Source organism: Sciurus vulgaris (genome assembly GCF_902686455.1).
Source record: "Sciurus vulgaris genome assembly, chromosome: 9".
Lineage (NCBI taxonomy): Eukaryota > Metazoa > Chordata > Mammalia > Rodentia > Sciuridae > Sciurus > Sciurus vulgaris.
This window is the reverse complement of record NC_136469.1, coordinates 87,842,278-87,861,767: the sequence shown is the minus strand read 5'-3', so window position 1 is coordinate 87,861,767 and position 19,490 is coordinate 87,842,278. Positions and strand designations below refer to the sequence as shown.

At 36.1% G+C, this 19,490-nt stretch overlaps 1 protein-coding gene and 1 pseudogene across 2 annotated transcripts in view; both read right to left on the bottom strand.

The window, feature by feature from the left end:
* Nucleotides 1–19,189, bottom strand: part of GC (GC vitamin D binding protein) — a 40,393-nt gene extending 21,204 nt beyond the window's left edge. The window contains exons 1-3 of the mRNA XM_079152730.1: nt 19,030–19,189; nt 3,915–3,984; nt 3,188–3,320 (exon numbers count right to left, since the gene is read on the bottom strand). Of these exons, the coding sequence (XP_079008856.1) occupies nt 3,188–3,320; nt 3,915–3,984; nt 19,030–19,087 (261 nt within the window). The 5' untranslated portion in view covers nt 19,088–19,189. The remainder of the gene's footprint in view (nt 1–3,187; nt 3,321–3,914; nt 3,985–19,029) is intronic.
* LOC306669273 (rab-like protein 2A) lies at nt 3,991–16,500 on the bottom strand (annotated as a pseudogene). Its single transcript has 2 exons — nt 16,472–16,500; nt 3,991–7,523 (listed from the first exon to the last, which is right to left on the bottom strand). The product of its transcript is annotated as a rab-like protein 2A (transcript).
* Nucleotides 19,190–19,490: the final 301 nt, after the last annotated feature.

The window sequence follows — 19,490 nt, the reverse complement described above, 5'->3', positions numbered from 1 at the left end:
AATTATTCTCTTTGAAATAAAAATAGAAGTTGAAAAAGTATCGACACTTTTTCCCCCTATGTTTATAAATATCTTGAGTAAGCAGAAGGAAGTTGTCATGCAAATAATGCCACCCTTACCCTTGTTCTCTTAAGCTCCAGGACTGTAGAGACAGGTCACATCTTTGGTCAATGGATGCATTAGCAAATATAGGAAATAAAATTTAAAATGTGCTGTGATGTTTTGACCATGGTTGATAGTTTGATGCTTGTTTACTTTGAGGTGTTACAGAAGGTGAGGTTGACAAAGAAATTAAAGGGATACGAATTGGAAAAGAAGAACTCAAACTATCCCTGTTCGCTGATGACATGATTATATATTTAGAGGAACCTGGAAATTCCACCAGAAAACTCTTAGAACTCATAAGTGATTTCAGTAAAGTAGCAGGTTACAAGATCAATGCCCATAAATCCAACGCATTTTTATACATAAGTGATGAATCTTCAGAAAGAGAAATTAGGAAAACTACCCCATTCACAATAGCCTCGAAAAAAATAAAATACTTGGGAATCAATCTCACAAAAGAGGTGAAAGACCTCTACAATGAGAACTATACAACACTAAAGAAAGAAATTAAAGAACACCTTAGAAGATGGAAAGATCTTCCATGTTCTTGGATAGGCAGAATTAATATTGTCAAAATGGCCATACTACCTAAAGTGCTATACAAATTCAATGCAATTCCAATTAAAATCCCAATGACGTACCTTACAGAAATAGAGCAGGCAATTATGAAATTCATCTGGAAGAATAAGAAACCCAGAATAGCTAAAGCAATCCTTAGCAGGAAGAGTGAAACAGGGGGTATTGCAATACCAGATCTTCAACTCTACTACAAAGCAATAGTAACAAAAACGGCATGGTATTGGTACCAAAATAGAAAGGTAGATCAATGGTACAGAATAGAGGACACGGACACAAACCCAAATAAATACAATTTTCTCATACTAGACAAAGGGGCCAAAAATATGCAATGGAGAAAAGATAGCCTCTTCAACAAATGGTGCTGGGAGAATTGGAAATCCATATGCAACAGAATGAAACTAAACCCATATCTCTCACCATGCACGAAACTAAACTCAAAATGGATTAAGGACCTCGGAATCAGACCAGAGACCCTGCAGATTATAGAAGAAAAAGTAGGTCCAAATCTTCATCTTGTTGGTCTAGGACCAGACTTCCTTAACAGGACTCCCATAGCACAAGAAATAAAAGCTAGAATCAACCACTGGGATAGATTCAAACTAAAAAGCTTTCTCTCAGCAAAGGAAACCATCAGCAATGCGAAGAAAGAGCCTACAGAGTGGGAGAATATCTTTGCCAATCATACTTCAGATAGAGCACTAATCTCCAGAATCTATAAAGAACTCAAAAAACTCTACTCCAAGAATTCAAACAGTCCAGTCAACAAATGGGCTAAGGAAATGAATAGACACTTCACAGAAGAAGATCTACAAGCAATCAACAAACATATGGAAAAATGTTCAACATCTCTAGTAATAAGAGAAATGCAAATCAAAACCACCCTAAGGTTCCATCTCACCCCAATTAGAATGGCGATTATCAAGAATACGAGCAACAACAGGTGTTGGCGAGGATGTGGGGAGAAAGGTACACTCATACACTGCTGGTGGGGCTGCAAATTAGTGCAGCCGCTATGGAAAGCAGTGTGGAGATTCCTTAGAAAACTTGGAATGGAACCACCATTTGACCCAGCTATCCCACTCCTTGGCCTATACCCAAAGGACTTAAAATCTGCATACTACAGAAATACAGCCACATCAATGTTCATAGCTGCTCAATTCACAATAGCCAGACTGTGGAACCAACCTAGATGCCCTTCAATTGATGAGTGGATAAAGAAACTGTGGTATATATATACTATGGAATATTACTCAGCCATAAAGAATGATAAAATTATGACATTTGCAGGCAAATGGATGAAATTGGAGAATATCATGCTAAGTGAGATAAGCCAATCTCAAAAAGCCAAAGGACGAATGATATCGCTAATAAGTGGAGGTTGACACATAATGGGGGGGAGGGAAGGGTTAGAGTTAGGGTTAGGGAGGGGGGCAAGTATAGAGGAAGGAACTACTGTATAGAGGGTAAAGAGGGGTGGGAGGGGTGGGGGGAAGGGAAAAAAATAACAGAATGAATCAAACAACATTGCTCTATGTAAATTTATGATTACACAAATGGTATGCCTTTACGCCATGTACAAACAGAGAAACAACATGTATCCCATTTGTTTACAATAAAAAAAAAAAAAAAAAAAAAAAAAAGAAGGTGAGGTTGAAGTGACTGTTATTTATGAGCATGGAGGTGGAAGAAAATGATTGTAGAATTCAGAGAAAGTAAATAAGGGCCACATAAAGCAATCTGTGAATAAGAATATTCATTGCATAGTATCTGTTGAAATCAGATCTTTGGAGACTTCTGTAGGCTAATAGACTTGAGCAGAGATGCTGATGTGTCTATGGAGGTCTTTATCAAAATGTCTTCATCATTTGCATTGGGCCTGATTACTCTATTAGTAACTTGCTAAAACTACTCAGTTTTCATGTTTTTGAATCGTTTATAGTTTGTACTGTCATTTCAGAAGTTCAATTTCTGCATATATATTATATACAGAGAACTCAGAACCAAGTGTACGTATACAGGGCAATTTTTGAACCCCCCAAATAATTTAAGTCCATCATTAAAGTGTTCTGGGGCATGTGGTACCAGGGCTGACATGATGATAAAGGCTTTTAAGCTGCATAGAATGTAATAAAATTATTTTAGGAGATTCATGATCTGATATCTGTAAGGAATGAATTTATAGTGATTTAAAAAAAAATGCTAATTTAGAGTAAGATCTGGATTCATATTCTTCAGCCACTTTCTCACTGGAAGTGTACATTTAGCAAGTCCCTAGGTTTCTTTAGCACAGTTTTATCATTTGAATCTTGTAAAAATGAGTAAAATGGACTGATTCTGCTAGAATAAACCTGGGATCTAAAGATAGTAGGCTTCATATTCACCGTCCCCCCAGACTAGAAGTAGGTAAACTTGCTGCCTGAAGTTTCTCTAAGACATGGCAGGGGAGCCCCTCATGGCTTCCTGCCCTGGGCCATTGCAGAGAGGGCCAGTCACATAAGCTCACCCTAGTGTCGTAGCAGTCGGGGTCAGCCCCTTCCGCACAACAGTCTTCAGTCAAGGAGACAACTTCTTTCACCAGCTGGCTGACCTGTTCAAATGTGCCACTGGAAAATTTTCTGCTATATAGAACTAGTGACCTGAGGAAAATAGTCAATATATAGTTAGCATTTAATTTTTATTTTTGCATTTTGATACATACTAAAATGAGGTCTGTCTATTCAGTTTTTTAAATGGAATATTTTATACATTTACTTTTATATTTGGGTAATAAAAAGAACATAGCATTTAATTTTAAAAAGTAGTTTTCGTTCTAAGAAAATGTATCTTGTACATTTCTACTGTACAAACAGTAGAAATTGAACTTGGAAGTTCCACCAAGTTAAGCCTGCTATTATGTTTTAAGCACCCGTAAAAGGACCTGTTCTGTTCCTTATGACCTCTGTTTGCCAGAGTCCTGGAATGTACTATAAATATATACAATTTAATTTCCCTTTGAAAACTATGCTTATCTATTCTCTTTAACCACATTTATAAACTTATTGCTGACAAATTCTTAGATCACAGTAACTACAGTTCAACTGGGATCTTTGAACTTCCTCCATTTTCCTGACACCCTTGCCTGTATTGACCTGGGACTCTGTCCTCTGTCTTCTCAGATAAGTTCAACCCTCCCTCAGTTTTGTTGTAGGCCAAGCCACCACGGGTGAGCTGAGTGCATACTGCACACTTACAGAGATCTGAAGTCATCTTTTCCCAGAACAGCCAGTTCCTTGCAGACTTTATCCTTTTCATAATCTCGGCCTAGGACCAGAAATAGAAAATTTGTATATTTTCTCTTCTAATAAATATTAAATTAAACATAGAAAGTGGTAGTCTACATGGTCTATGGTAAAGCAGCATTTTCTCATTAGCTAGATACAGTTTCATTTTGGAAGTGACTTTCTAGCTGTTTTCTCATCATAGGCCACAATTTTATGGCATGCTGTTGTATTTTAATAGGCAGCAGGAAATAAAAGGAACTAATGTTGAGAGTAGATAATTCAAACAGTAAGTGTCAACTAGTGAATCAGACTTTATTAACATGAAAATCATTCTCTTAGATTCCATCTTTATAGCAGTGCTAAGATGAGAATGCTTCCTCTTCCTCCATCTCTCACCTCCCTTCTTCCCTTTCCCCATCATCCCCCTCTCTTCTTTCCCACCCTTACCGTTTTCCTCAGTTGTCACTGAAGGCTTCAACAGAAGAAACAACAAAAAATAAATGGAGAAGTTTCTTAAATTCCAGAGTAAAGGGCCAGCCCCACTAATGTAGGACTTTAAAGGAGCTAGCTCCGCCACGCTGGGTCTATTACCCATCTCCAGGCTCTATAAGAGAATGCTAGGAACTCCTCTGGGAATAACATGGAGACCAGGCAAAATACATTTTGGAGAAAGTCATCAGTGTAGTAAGTCTGGGAATGATGGGGAGTGTGTCCACCCATGGCAAATGTAAAGAGGAGCTCCAAGGAAACCACTCAGAGACCATGATGGGTGAACCTTGGAGTTTGGGATAGAGGGGACCAGTGTCTGATTAAGGCCAGAGAGATCTAAAGGGTGAGGGCTGGTTGGGTGGCCTGAGGAACAAAGGAGAGGGCCATGGATGGAAGAAACTAGATCTGATGTAGACCAAGCAGGAGAGCAAGCTAGCCTGGAGCCATCTTAAATATTATCCCCCTTTCAAATGCTATCTGGAGGGCAGCAGGCTGCTGCCAGTGAGGCATCTTTGTGTAGAGGCAGGTGACTTGAAAATCAGGGCCCAAGAGGAAATCCTAAGGTGCCAGCTGGGTATGATACATGCCCACATATGAAGGGAGAGAGTTTGCTCAAGAGAATACATCAGCATCATGCCTCTCCATAACCAGAGGGAAGGTCAGTCATTCCCCAACTGCCCATTGAGTTAGTTTTCCCTGCTTTTGCCTCTCCTGATAACTTCTCCCTCCCCTGTGATAGCCCTGGTGGAGCTAGAAGCAACCTAGAGAGTAAGTAGAAGTAAAGGGAATAGGCAGAGAAAGAGAGATTCAAATGTCCACATTTGTCATTTCTACCACAGCACTGGAACAGGCAATGAGGAAGTTACTTCAGGGTTCAAAAAATCAGAAGATCTTTTTGTTAGTGGGAGTGAAAAGACATGAGACCTGGTCTTCAGTCCACTCAAGCCTCAGGGAGTAACTCATTCCCACAGCTGGAGATGAGTTCTTTACTGATTGAGACCTGCCTACTACAGGTCATAGGGGAGCCACATGGAAGTCAGTCAGTGTTCTCCTTCCCTGATCCATCCATCATTTATGCAAATACATTCCCAACACCCTTTGATGCTGCATCTTCTGAAAATTTTTAAGTATATGAATGGCTTTAACTTTTAGTAATTTATCCTCTTGGCTCTAAACATTGGGAAAGTGACCCCAGAGATTATGGTGGTAACCACTGTCATTTATTTTATCCCCAAGATGTCCTTGCTTGTCTAACAGTTATAGTTCTGGGAATACTGAATATGCCTGGGTAGAAATTTTTGTTTTATAGTTGGGTGTGTAGATGGTGATGATTGGGTACACACAGGGAGTTTTTTTTTTTTTTTTTTTTTTTTTATTTTTTGTAGACTTGGTAGAGTTATGATTAAAGCTTTTGACTCCATATTTTTCAGATTGACAACCCAAAATATATTTTTGGGGTGAGAAAAGTCAGAAATGAGAAACAAAAACATTCTTCAGTGGCATTTTAAAAAATTCAATCTTTACTATACAAACAGAAATAATACAAACAAAATAAATTAAGGACCACAATGCACATGATGCCCAAGATGATCATAAATACACACTGGCAAACCAGACACCAGACAGGCAACAAAGGCAGCAGGACAGCTCTTTCTTCATAGCCCTTGACCACCCCCAGGAGGCACAGTGTCCCACTTGTCCTAGAGAAAGAAGGAAAAACTCAGCTGACAGAGGCCTCAAAGGGGGCAGTTCTGAAAGCTACATTTCTTGTAATTCAAATAGGTGTCCTTGTGGCAAGGTTGTGTGGCTCACTTTTTATGAACAGAACTGTTACTTTCCTCTGTGTATTTGTATGACTAAATACAGTTAGAGCTGTCACCTGCTTTTACTTAATTTTAATGGCAAACCTCTTCCTGTGATCTTGACCTAACCTAGAGGAGCTCCTGAAATTTTTACATGCTCAAAAACTTGGAATAATCTGCCTGCTCAAAAACATCTTTAAAAAAGCTGACTAGGAAACTAAAGGGGAAAAAGGACACAGGCCTCACACATTCTGCAGTGAGGGGTGGGGGAAATCAGGGATTAGCAATCATTCTCTAGGAAGAAACACAAGGAATAGTCCCGGAGGTCAGTGGGAAGGAAAAAAAATCCCTAAACCCCCAAACAACCACCTAAATGCCCATTTACTGAAGAGATGCACAAATGTGTTCCCTGGTTCTTTCCACTGCCCAGCTGTGGGTGGGGAAGGGAGGTGTGAAGGATACCAATCCATAATTCTGTCACAAGCAGGTTTGGGGGACCTCACACCTGTCTAGAGTGTGAGGCCATTGCTGACCTCTTTCTCTATCATGGGGTGGATGTGTTGGGGGAGGCTGAGCAGTGGTGGCCTGGAGAAGTCCTCCTTTCTAGAGGGCATTCCAAAAGGCTCCCCTACACCCACAAGTCAGCCATTAGAGGCAATCTTCTGATCAGGAGGAGGCTGGCCTCTCGATCCTGCCACACTGCCATTGGTCAGGCACATCCTCCTCTTCTCCAACTTGAATTTCTCATGCTCTTATAAAACCTCGACCATGAAATCCTAGGAATTCTGTTTGTAAGACACAGCTAATTGCATCATTGAAGAGCTTCAGGACATTGATACCATCAGCAGCTGAGATTAAAACACAGAGGCAGGAAGAATTTCCTGGCAAAATTGAAGCTTTTTAGGGTCACGTGTATGTCTATTGGTTTTTGTTGGCTCTACAGTGCATGGGATCTCTGGCCTGAACTTAAGCTGTGCATACCAGAAGCTCAGGTTCTTATAGGTGACTCTCCTCTGTACATTGAATATCATGATGCAGGTATGGTAGTAGGAGGTATAAATACACGATGCAGGTATGGTAGTAGGAGGTATAAAAACTGTTCCTGGCCAAAAGTTCACGAGGATGATCTTGCAGTCCACAGTGGCCCTGTGTTTATGCAGGGTCAGGGCTTTATGTGGACCACTGCTGTAGCTGAAATCCATTCATGAGGAATCTCTCCATGAGTTTAGACTTGCCCACTGCACTGGGCCCCAGGCAGATGATCTTCAGGTTGTGATCAGCCTGGTATCTCTCTTAGTCCAGCTCATAGGATTTGGTTCTGTCCCCTGACGTTGATTCTTAGTTGTAGGGAGGTTCAGTCAGATGGTCTTGTTCCAGTGTGAGGGATGGAGACACTAGGGAGGCCACCGCCCTCTGGCCTCAAAGCTCCTCTCTTCCACCAGCCCACACTGAACGTGGTGCTGCACTCAGTTACCAGCTGGGTGGCATCCCTGCCATTGCTTAAGCAATAATTAGAGACCAATTTTATAATTAGGGATCAATTCTATAATTTATTTAGAAGAAAGGGATGGGGAAGGAGGGAAGAGAGCAGGGAACAGGAAGTACTGGGAAATGAAATCTACCAAATTACACTATGTTTCTGTAGGAATATACCACAATGAGTCCTTTGTTACACTAATTAAAATAACAATAGTAGAAGGGAAGAGTTCAGTAGAGGAGAGTAGGTGGATCAGTGAGGGATGAGAGAAAGGGAAGGTACTGGGGAGAGATTGACTAAATTATGTTATGTGATTGTACAAATATGACATAAAGAATCCCCATATTTACAATTTTAAGGCATTTTTTAAATTTAAAAAATGAAATAAACATAATCAAAGGCTCTTAGAATAACAATTTTAGTCTTTCCTAAGTGCTTTGACTATGTTATTATCATTTAGGAGAACTTTAAGTTCTGTAGTGTTGGAATATAGCACACATTAAGAAATATCCCATGCAAGGTAGAAAAGACCCACATATTCAAATCTGACATTATTCTGGAAACTAGACAAGGTTATAGGATTGCTAAAGCTAATTGTTTATAGGATACAAAAGGCCACTTGCAACCAACCTCTGAGAACATTTGCATTTAGTACAGTTTTTGAAATTAATTGATTAGTTTACAAGATTGGATATTGTAATGAATTCAAAAGGTCAAAGAAAGGTAGAAATTTTTCATTAATTATTAATGGTATTCTAAGAGGCCAAAGATTAGAACATAGAATATAGGTTAGAACTGCCCTCATTTAATGAAGAGCTGTACTTCAGGGTGTCAGTAGAACTGTTTTATGTTGTTGCTAAAGTAGAGATGGGAAGAAGGGCCAGCAGTAGCATGTAGGTCAAAGTAAAAAAACTTTGTTATAACTGTGACTATTTAGTAGCAGAAATGATAACAACATTTTAAAAAAGCAAGTTTGTCCCTGGAGATATATATTTTTTTGTTGTCTATAAATTTTATTTAAAGTCATCTCAACAATTATGATATGTGTTTGAAAGCAAAAAGTTCTCCATGGCTAATGTCCCAGAATCATAAAAGATGTTGGACTATCTTTGTTTCATTTATTTTATATATTGATGAATTTTTTTTAAATTTGAAATGTGAATTCCTTTTTAAAAATTTTTTAAATTTTAATTTTTTTTATTTTTACAGACTGCATTTTGATTCATTGTACACAACATTGTACACAACTTTTTGTTTCTAGGGTTGTACACAATGTACATTCATACCATTTGTGTAATCATACATGTAATGATGTCTGTCTCATTCCATTTATCATACCCCCATACCCTCCTTCCTCTCATTTCCCTCTATGTAATCTAAAGTTCCTCCATTCTTCTCTTACCTTCCACCCCCATTATATATCATCATCCAATTATCAGGGAAAACATTTGGCCTTTGGTTTTTGGAGATATTAAAAAGAATTAAAATAGCCAGATACATTAAAGATTCTTGAATTTAATACAATACATGCTCATGATCTTTAAGATCATTTCCCAGGGATTACATATTAGTACTGATTAATCCACCCCAAACTTACAGTATTTTAAGCCACAAAATATGGTCTTAATGATTTTTTTTCCTTTTAATGCAAATGAGATGACTGCTTAATAAATTCTCCCTATAAAACTGAAGAGATTATTTTTGTGGGTACTTGTATTGTGACAATTATCCACAACGAACCCCTGTATTCAAATGGTTTACTGCCAATGAACATTTTGAGAAATATTTTGTTTTTAGCTTTCTGGTTTCAGATTTCTCATTTCACACACACAAAACAATAATAATTTCATCTCATACATTATGAGAATGTAGCATGCCTAGAAAGGAGTGTAAATGAACACTGTAGATTATCCCATTAAGTAGTTTTAATTAAATCATTTGCTTGTTTGCACACAAGTGCTTTAGAATTCATGGCCATCATGCACAGCTTTAGTTAGAATGCATACCAATGGGAGAAAAGTGGGAAATTAGATGAACTGCAGAAAGCTTAAAGTGATTTTAGAACCATTTTTGCTCAACATTCAGCCTTGGGCATGAGAGGAAGCAAGGGAAGAAGGCTTAATAGGGAGGCACTGAGAAAGTTCGGAATTCAAATATAAGGGTAAACTGCTCCTAAAAAAAAATTCATAAAAGAAGTTATTGCATCCTGATCTTTCATATGAACTATCCCCAAACATATTTCTGATTAAAATTTCTTTTATTCATTTATCCAAAGAGAAGATATCTAGTTTACCATGCTAGGGAAATAAGTTAATCATTGTCTCATTTTGCAAGAAACAGAACAACAATAAAACCCAGCAAATGAATACTGAACTTAATTTGTAATATGACTGAATATGCAAATTGACTCCCCATAGCAATTGAATACTGCTCAGTAAATGTTTTCTACACCAGTTATCTCACTGTGATTCATATAGTTACAATACATCTCAAATGAATTGCAAATGACATACTCTGTCCTGTACCATTTAGTCATAAAGAGGGTGATTTGGATCTGGATACAATGCCAGTGAATATTGGTATGACCTTAGTGACTCTTGTGAAATAATTTTTACATTAGTGAGGACTCAATATTAAAAGTTTACAAATTTCACTAACAACATTTTTTTACTTTTTTGTAACATAACAATTTTTATCTGTATTGTGAAATATTCTGGTAAGTCATGTCTAATTCTGGACTTTTGAAAACAAATTTGATTTACTCTGAGGAAATATTTATTGCTTCATACACTTTACCTTTCCCAACAAACCAGATGGTATTCATCCATATGTGCAACAGATGAGTTTCGAGTACTTGCTCTGAGCCAGGTATACAATGGAGACCAAAACAGAGACTGCTGTCCTTATGGAACTTTCATCCTAATGGATAGAGTCAATAAGCTGCTCACTGTCTTGGTACAAAAAAATATATATTTTGGGTGTTTGGGTGTTTTTACTACTGTTAAAATCTTTCACTAACAACTGATCTGGTCTTCTTAGAAAACCAGTTGTATATCAGGAGCAATGAGTGGATCCTAAATAACAATTTAGGGGGACTTGAGTTGATGCTTATATAGGATGCTAGAAACAATTATGGTTTGGATATGAGGTGTCCCCCAAAAGCTACTGGGTTAATCTAGGAATGTTAAGAGATAAAGTGATTGGATGGTGAAAGTCATACCTGATCAGTTCACCTAGTTTGAATGGACTTACTGGGTGGTAACTGCAGGCAGGTGGAATGTGGCTAGAGGAGGTGGCTTACTGGGGTGTGCCCTGGAAGGGTGTATCTTCCCTGCAGCCGTTTTCTCCTTTTTGTGCTCTGCTTCTGACCCCTGCAAATGGAGCAACTTCCTTCTGGCATGTTCTGCATGAGATTTTGCCTCACCTTGGGCCCAGAGCAATGGATTCTGCAGACCATGGACTGAATCTCTGAAACCATGAGCCAATGTAAACTTTCCCTCCTCTAAGTCACTCTTGTCAGTTATTTTGGTCACAGCAATGCAAACCTAATACATTATCTCAAGTTGCTATTTTACTATTGTGTTCTGAAGAACCACAGGATTTTGAAGTTCTGTTAGGTATTCTATGTTTTTGCAATTTTATTTCTTTGGCATTTCTATTCTGCATTGACAGACTCATCTCTTTTGGAAAAGGTGAGTATATATATTATTGTTTCTTTTAAAACATATTTACCTATTATGAATACAGTTTGCAGTCTTATTCAAATTAATTAGGCTAGATACTAGTGATTTCAGAGTAATAATTTTACTTGACAAAGTAAACATTGGTCTGGTTTAAGAGGCTGCCCTGGTTATCAGAGACTAATACACCACTAGAAATATTGTCAACAAAGAATAGGGAATTGAATTAATACTTTTAAATTTTCAGTTTTTTTAAATTTCCATTGACATTTTTGTTGAGCATTGACTTGGGATTTCATATAAATACTGATGACTGCAAGCAGATATGCAGTTTTTTGAGTTTGACTCAGTGGAAAGAAATTCAATTTTCTTAAGATCAAATTTTGAGACCAATGTAACATTTATAGATTCACTAATCTAGAGGAAATTAAATGTGCCTCTTAGAATCATATCAGTGGAACAAGCTGAACTTCATTTTGGATTTTGAAAATTTGAAAACAGTAGGAGATTTGAGGTCAATGAGTTAATGACCCACAAACTACATCTGCAACAGAAGCAGCCTCAAAGATTTATTCAAACTAACATCCTTGGGTTAATACCAGGTGGGATCCTGTCCTTGAGATACTCACTGAAGTCCCCAAGGAATCATTTTGTTTACAATATTCTTGTCCTAACTCTCCTCCTTTTCATGGATTATGCATCCTCATCTATAGTAGCTTTTGCAGGAGTACAGATAGTTTTCTCTCTTGCTTTGGGATGGGTAAACGTAATCTCTACTGAATCTTGACTTGGAAATTTAGAATGCATCACTGTGCTTACATTGTAAAGCAGTATAGGTTGAGTATTTCTTATCTGAGACCAGATGTGTTTTGGATTTCAAGGATTATTAGATTTTAAAGTATTTACATAGACTTTGCCATTTGAGCATCCCTAATCTGAAAATACAAAATCTAAAATGCTCAGATTTTTGGATTAGGAATGCTCAATCCGTGTAAGTGTAAATAATAATAAGATAACAGTTAACATTTGAGCACCAATAATTTGGTGAGTACCATTCCAAATATTTGACATACTCTATTTTCTTTAATCCTTACAAAAAATCCTGTAAGATAGTAGTTCACCTCCAATGTTAACTACATTTCTGTACAGCACTTTAATAACTTAATCTTTGTGTATAAGTGATTTTATGAAAAATTGTGTTTTAACTTTCAAATAATCAACATTAACTTCTTGAGCATATTACATCTATGAATTAAAGAATTACTCTATTGGAATTTCTCAATATTCTCCTCATGGTGTTTAAGAGTCATTATTCATGCCTTTCTGAATTTTAATCTATAACAATCAATACTGGAAAAGTTGATGGCTACTCTTCATTACCACCCCACCTCCATGAAAAACAAAACAAAAAATGAAATTTATAGGATTTGTTACAGGGAAAGGAAAGTAGTTTGACTCAAAGTCTCAGTTAAGTTCTTGTGTCTCAGTAGAGACAGGAACATGAAGTAATACTTGCTAGGTATTTACTGATAGATCTTGTAAAGAAGGTTAATACTAATTATGTTTCCTTTAAGCAAAACTTTTTATTTTCTATTAAATTTCTTTTTGGGAAAGGTCCTATCTAATTTAGAGGTCCAGGATGCCTTGGTACAGTTTTAGACACAACATGTATATTTTAAAAAAATGCCAGTTCATCAGGATGTATTATGAAATCTTTGGATATTATCATTCAATAAGGGAAGACAAAGTTGTATTTCTATATTGTATTCCTGTAATGGAGTGATAAAAATAGGAAGTAGCAGTGATTTTGCTTTTATAGTTAGCCGTGCACTATTTATCACAATTAAAACTTCAGAAAACATCAATTCAAAATGAATTAAAGAGTTAAATATGAGACCTGAAACTCTTTAACTTATGAAAGAAAAAAAACAAGGAAAAATTATTTAACATTGGTCTGTGCAATAATTATTTTGATATGACTTCAAAGGCACAGGTAACAAAAGCAAAAAACAAACACATCATATTAAAACTCTTCTGTACAACAATGGGAAAGAAAGTGAAGAGACAACCCTATAGTTTGGAAGAAAATATTTTTAAACCATACAACTGATAAGGGGTTAATATCCAAAATATAGGTCAGGTGTGGTGGTGCACACCTGTAATCCCAGCAGCTCAGCAGGCTGAGGCAGGAGGATCTCAAGTTCAAAGCCAGCCTCAGCAACTTAAAGAGACTCTAAGCAACTCAAGTGAGAACCTGTCTCTAAATAAAATACAAGAAAAGAGCTGGAGATGTAATTCAGTGTTCAAGTGTCCCTGGGTTCAATACACATCACACACACACACAAATCCAAAATATGTAAGAAACCTAATCACACACACACACACACACACACACACACACACCCCAAATTAAAAAATGGGTAATGACTTGAATAAATGCTTCTCAAACGAAGATGTATATTTGGTATATTTGGCCAATAGGCATAAGGAAAATGTCCTCAACACCACTGATCATCAGGGAAATGCAAACCAAAATTACAATGAAATATCACCTATACATGTTTGAATGGCTATTATCAAAAATAAGAAAGATAAGATGTTTGTGAAAATGCAGAGAAAAGGGAACCTTTTTATACTGTTGGTGAGAATTCATTATGGGAAAATTCATTATGGGAAATAGTATGAAGTTTTCTCAAAAAAATTAAAAATAAGAACTATCGTATGGGTCAGTATTATACTTCTGGTATACATTGAAAAAAATTGATGTCAATATATTGAAAAGATTTCTGTATTCCAATGTCATTGTAGCATTATTCACAATAGCTGAAATACGAAAACAACCCTAGTGTCCATAATGGATGAATGGATAAAGAAAATGTATTAAGCATATACAATGGAATAATGTTCAGCCCTCTGAAAGAAGGGAATTCTGGCATTTACAATAATGTGGATGGTCCTGCAAGACATTGTGCTAAGTGCAATAAGCCAGGAACAGAAAGAAAAATGCATGATTTTATGTGGAATCTAAAAAAGCCAAGGTCATAGAAAAGTAGAATGATGGTAACTAGTGGAATGGAAAATTATTGGTCAAAAGGTGTAAAGTTTCAGTTAGATAAGAAGAATAAGTTTTGAGATCTTGGACTCAGGGTGACTATATTCAATAATAATGTATTACATATTTAAAAATAACAGTAAATTTCAAATGTCTCAGCACAAAAAGTGATAAGTAAGTGATTGACATATTCATTGCCTTGATTTAATCTTTCTACATTGTGAGTATGCACACACCTAAAAATATCACATTTTAGCTGTGTGGATGGTACACACCTGTGATCCCAGCAACTCCAGAGGGTGGGCCATAGGAACACAAGTTCAAGGTCAGTCTCAGAAAATTAATAAGACCCTATGCAATTAAGCAAGACCCTCTCTCACAATAAAAAATAAAAAGGGCTAGGGATGTGGCTCAGTAGTTAAGCACCCCTGGTTCAATTCCTGGTATCAAAAAAAGGACACATTGTGTTCCATAAATGGATTTATCAATTAAAAATAACTTAAAAAGTTTTTTTTTCAGAAAAAAATGCATGCAAGTAATTTTTTCACTATTTCCTATTTATGTGTATCTAACTAATTGTTAGTTATGCCAATATAACATGAAAATAAATCATGCAATCTATTATCAAGAATGTCTTACATACATCATTTATATTTCTTTTTTTTTATCATTTTTATATCTATTATCATACCGGATTTTTGTCAAGCAGAACCCCCAACCATTTAAATGTGTTTAATTGCAGCAGACTAAAATTGCATGATTCCATATAAGTAAACATTCCTTTAGAGATTAATAATCATTCTTATAATTATAAAAACTAGCTTTGTGAATTTTTTACCTTATTTTTATTTTTTTAGTAGGGCATTATTGATACATGTATACATTGTACAATGTTTACCTCAAGTTAAACATATCTGCTCATTTATCATTTCTTTATGGTAAAAACTCAAAAAATTTTTTAAAAGCCCAAACAATTATATAGCGATTATTTGTGATGTGGAAGTACCAACAAGATTTTTATTTCCTGAATGGGGTACAATTTTCTAACTGAATCCTAGTGAGAAGCTGAGTATTCGTTATTGGCCATGTATAATGATTGCAATTTTAATGGGACAGTTCATTAAGCATTCAATGATATTTTATGCTAAGCTTTGTGATTTAGATTGTTTTAAGAGTTTTATAGCACTCCATTTATCTTACTAAGTCTAAATAGAGTTTTTTAGGCAAATAAATTAATAATGACTTGTACTAGTATCATTTAGGTAGAAAATACCAGTTTTCCCCAAGACATGTAGTATGTATTAAATTCAAGTTTTCACTAGGATGTAATACTTCAACCATATTGGCTATGAGAACTTCAAAGGAACACCCATGAGATATCAACTCTTCAGAACAGTAACAGGCAGAGAGAACTGCAACTCAAACTAATCTCATCCTGTAAGGCTGCTTGGAACCCAAGTTTCTGCTGAACCCCTTTTATCTGTATACTTTGTAACCTCCTGCCAGGAGAGAACTTGCACAGCTTCCAGGTAAATCAATGACCTGGACTTTGGGTCAAGTCAGAACTGGTAGATTGAACTTCTATTTCCAAATACTGTGTATTTGTTGCTTACAAATATATTTATGTGTCTCAGAATACCATCTGATATATGGACCTAGGTAAGGCTGAATTTCAAATAGTTAAGGGAGCTTTGTTGAGTTTTTGAGCATCCATTTCGTCTGGGACTAAGACTGCTGAGAATGTCCAAATAGACATTGCAGACAGTCCTATTAATTCTCAAAGGATTTGTAATTATGATGTGGAGACTATGAACACATACAGAGTCAGCAGTTCAAGAAGGCAACTCGCATCCCAGGTTCATATATATTTCCAAGACGTGGCTCATTACCAGACCATTGTGTTCATATGTTCTGATCTGAACTAGCATCAGTAAGATTTTTCAGGCTCAGATCTTCCCCAGGAAAATCTGGGGCAAAGGAAGAAGCCTTCAGAGTTTCTTGGAAATTACCCACATGATTTAGTTTACCTTCTCATATCTTGTTTGATCTCAGACATTGTAGTCTTACCTAAGTACTTGTAGCTTACTTAAGGATCTATGAATGAATATGACAAAATTTAAAATAATTTGGACAAAAGATGCAACATCAAGGAAAAGTAAGAATAAAACTAGAGGTTACACATGTTACAGTTAATGAATGATAATTTCTGGTAAAACACATTTTATTCCACTGGTTAAATACATTACCATTGCACTTATTGATTCCTGCTTTTATTTCTTGTGCTTTGGGAGTCATGTTAAGGAAATCTAGTCCTAAGCCGACATGATGAAGATTTGGACCTATTTTGTCTTCTATTAGGTGCAGGGTCTCTGGTCTAATTCCTAGGTCCTCGATCCATTTTGAGTTGAGTTTTGTGCAGGGTGAGAGATAGGGGTTTAGTTTCATTTTACTGGCATATGGATTTACAGTTTGCCTAGCACCATTTGTTGAAGAGGCTATCTTTTCTCCATTGTATGTTTTTGGTACCTTTGTCTAAAATGAGATAACTGTATTTATGTGACTTGGAATAGACTCAAACTAAAAAGCTTTTTTCTCAGCAAAGGAAACAATCAACAATGTGAAGAGAGCCTACAGAGTGAGAGAAAATCTTTGCCACACATACTTCAGATAGAGCACTAATCTCCATAATTTATAAAGAACTCAAAAAACTACATCAAGAATACAAATAATCCAACTAACAAATGGGCTAAGGAAATGAGCAGATACTTCACAGAAGATCTATGAGCAATCAACAGATATATAAAAAAGTTCAACATCTCTAGTAATAAGAGAAATGCAAATCAAAACTACCCTAAGATTCCATCTCACCCCAATTAGAATGTCTATTATCAAGAATATAAGCAGAAATAGGTGTTGGTGAGGATGTGGGGAAAAGGTACCCTCATACATTGTTGGTGGGATTGCAAATTGGTGCAGTTGCTCTGGAAAGTAGTATGGAGATTCCTTAGAAAACTTGGAATGGAACCACCATTTGACCCAGCTATCCCACTCCTTGGCCTATACCCAAAGGACTTAAAATCAGCATACTACAGTAATGCAGCTATACCAATGTTTATAGTGGCTCACAATAACTTCATTGTGGAACCAACCTAGATGATCTCCAATAGATAAATGGATAAACTGGTATATATACATAATGGAATATTATTCAGTCATAAAGAACAATAAAATTATTGCTGGTAAATGGATGGAGTTGAATAATATACTAAGTGAAATAAGCCAATTCCCAAAAACCAAAGGCCGAATGATTTCTCTGATAAGTGAATGATACATATGGGGGGAAGTAAGGAAGGATGGAGGAAGGATGGATAGTGTAGAGAAAAATGAGGGTTGGATAGAGGGTGGGGAGAAGGAAAGATAATAGAATGAGACAAACAGCATTACCCTATGTACATGTATGATTATACCAATGGTGCGATTCTACTGCATGTACAACCAGAGAAATGAAAAGTTGTACCCCATTTGTGTACAATGAATCAAAATGAAAAAAATCACAAGGAAAAAATACATTAGTAACGTGAATATGAATGTATGACTTGGGTGAGGCTGTTAACTGATAGCCTAAATGAAGTTTTTTTTTTTATTTTACAAAGAAGGATGAAGGCAAATTTCCTAAACATTAAAATCCAGCAAGAAAAGTACATTGAAACTGATATGGAAAGTTCCCAAGCTGTGAGATTCATAAAATTGTATACATCACATAATCTGTTTGCATCATTAACAAAAAATTTTAAAAGATTGCCTGAAGATGAAGACACTATTGGAAGAATGATTTCAATGAAAAACATATTTCAATTATTTTTGGTTGTGTTTCATAGTCACAGAAAATTCTTATGTGGGAGGTATTTCAGAAATGCATTCTCAAATATTGCACACATATAATTCTTTGAGGAGGATCAAAGAAATCTCTCAGCTGACTATGCATCATTGACATAGTGTATTATGCTGTCAATAAGGATCGATATTTGCAATGTGAAAAAATGCTTAGCCATTAATTAGTTTCCAATTGCATTATCTTTTGTATGTTAATTTAAAAAATTTGTTCTAATTATACATGACAGTAGAATGCATTTTGACACATTGTACATAAATGGCGTATAACTTCTCATTCTGGTTGTACATGATATAGAATCACACAGGTCATGTAGTTGTATATACACAACTGGTAATAATGTCTGATTCTACAATCCTCCCTACACATTATCTTTTTTTAATTTTTAAATTTTTTTCGCATTATCTTTTAACAGCTAACACATTTCTAATTTCGAACCATTTCTTCAGATTTTATTTATCAAAAAAGAGTGGAGGGATAATTGATAAATTATATAATTCCCTTTTCTTCTTCATGAGGCTCTTGGTTTTTTCCCCCTATTCCCGTTCAATAGTATATGGCATAATTGAACTCAGATCAAACCCTCATCAATCATTCTCTCTTCCAACACAGTCACCAATTCTTCTATTTCTTAAAAGGTAAGAAAATTAAACTAGTAAGGATTCTTATTAATGGTCACAAGAGAAGTTTTACCTCTTTCAAGGCCATGTCCAAACGCTACAGCAAGCAGGAAAACCAAGATTCTCTTCATTCTTGCCCCCGGGAGTACTGGAGCACCTATCACTGGTAGGCTGCTATGTGAAAGATGATATCCAAAAGTTACCTGTTCCCTTTACTAAGACTCCTGACTCTGAACTAATCAATTATTAATCTCTACATAGAAGCAAGGGACAGTCATCCTTGGCCCCAAAGAGATAAAATTGTCATCAATCAAGGCAAATAGACACTCTGGGCATAATGTAGTGGAAAATCTGGGAAATTTTTAATCATTAACTTTGTCCAAATTCAAAAGAGCCAAAGTATTATTTTCCACTGTTGTTTTCAGTAGAATTGATTTTACTGTATTGATAAGGAACACATTTTCTCCCTCTTTATAGGGCTATTTATCTTCTTTGTACACTCCCACTCTTCTAATGTATTAATAGAAAATTGGA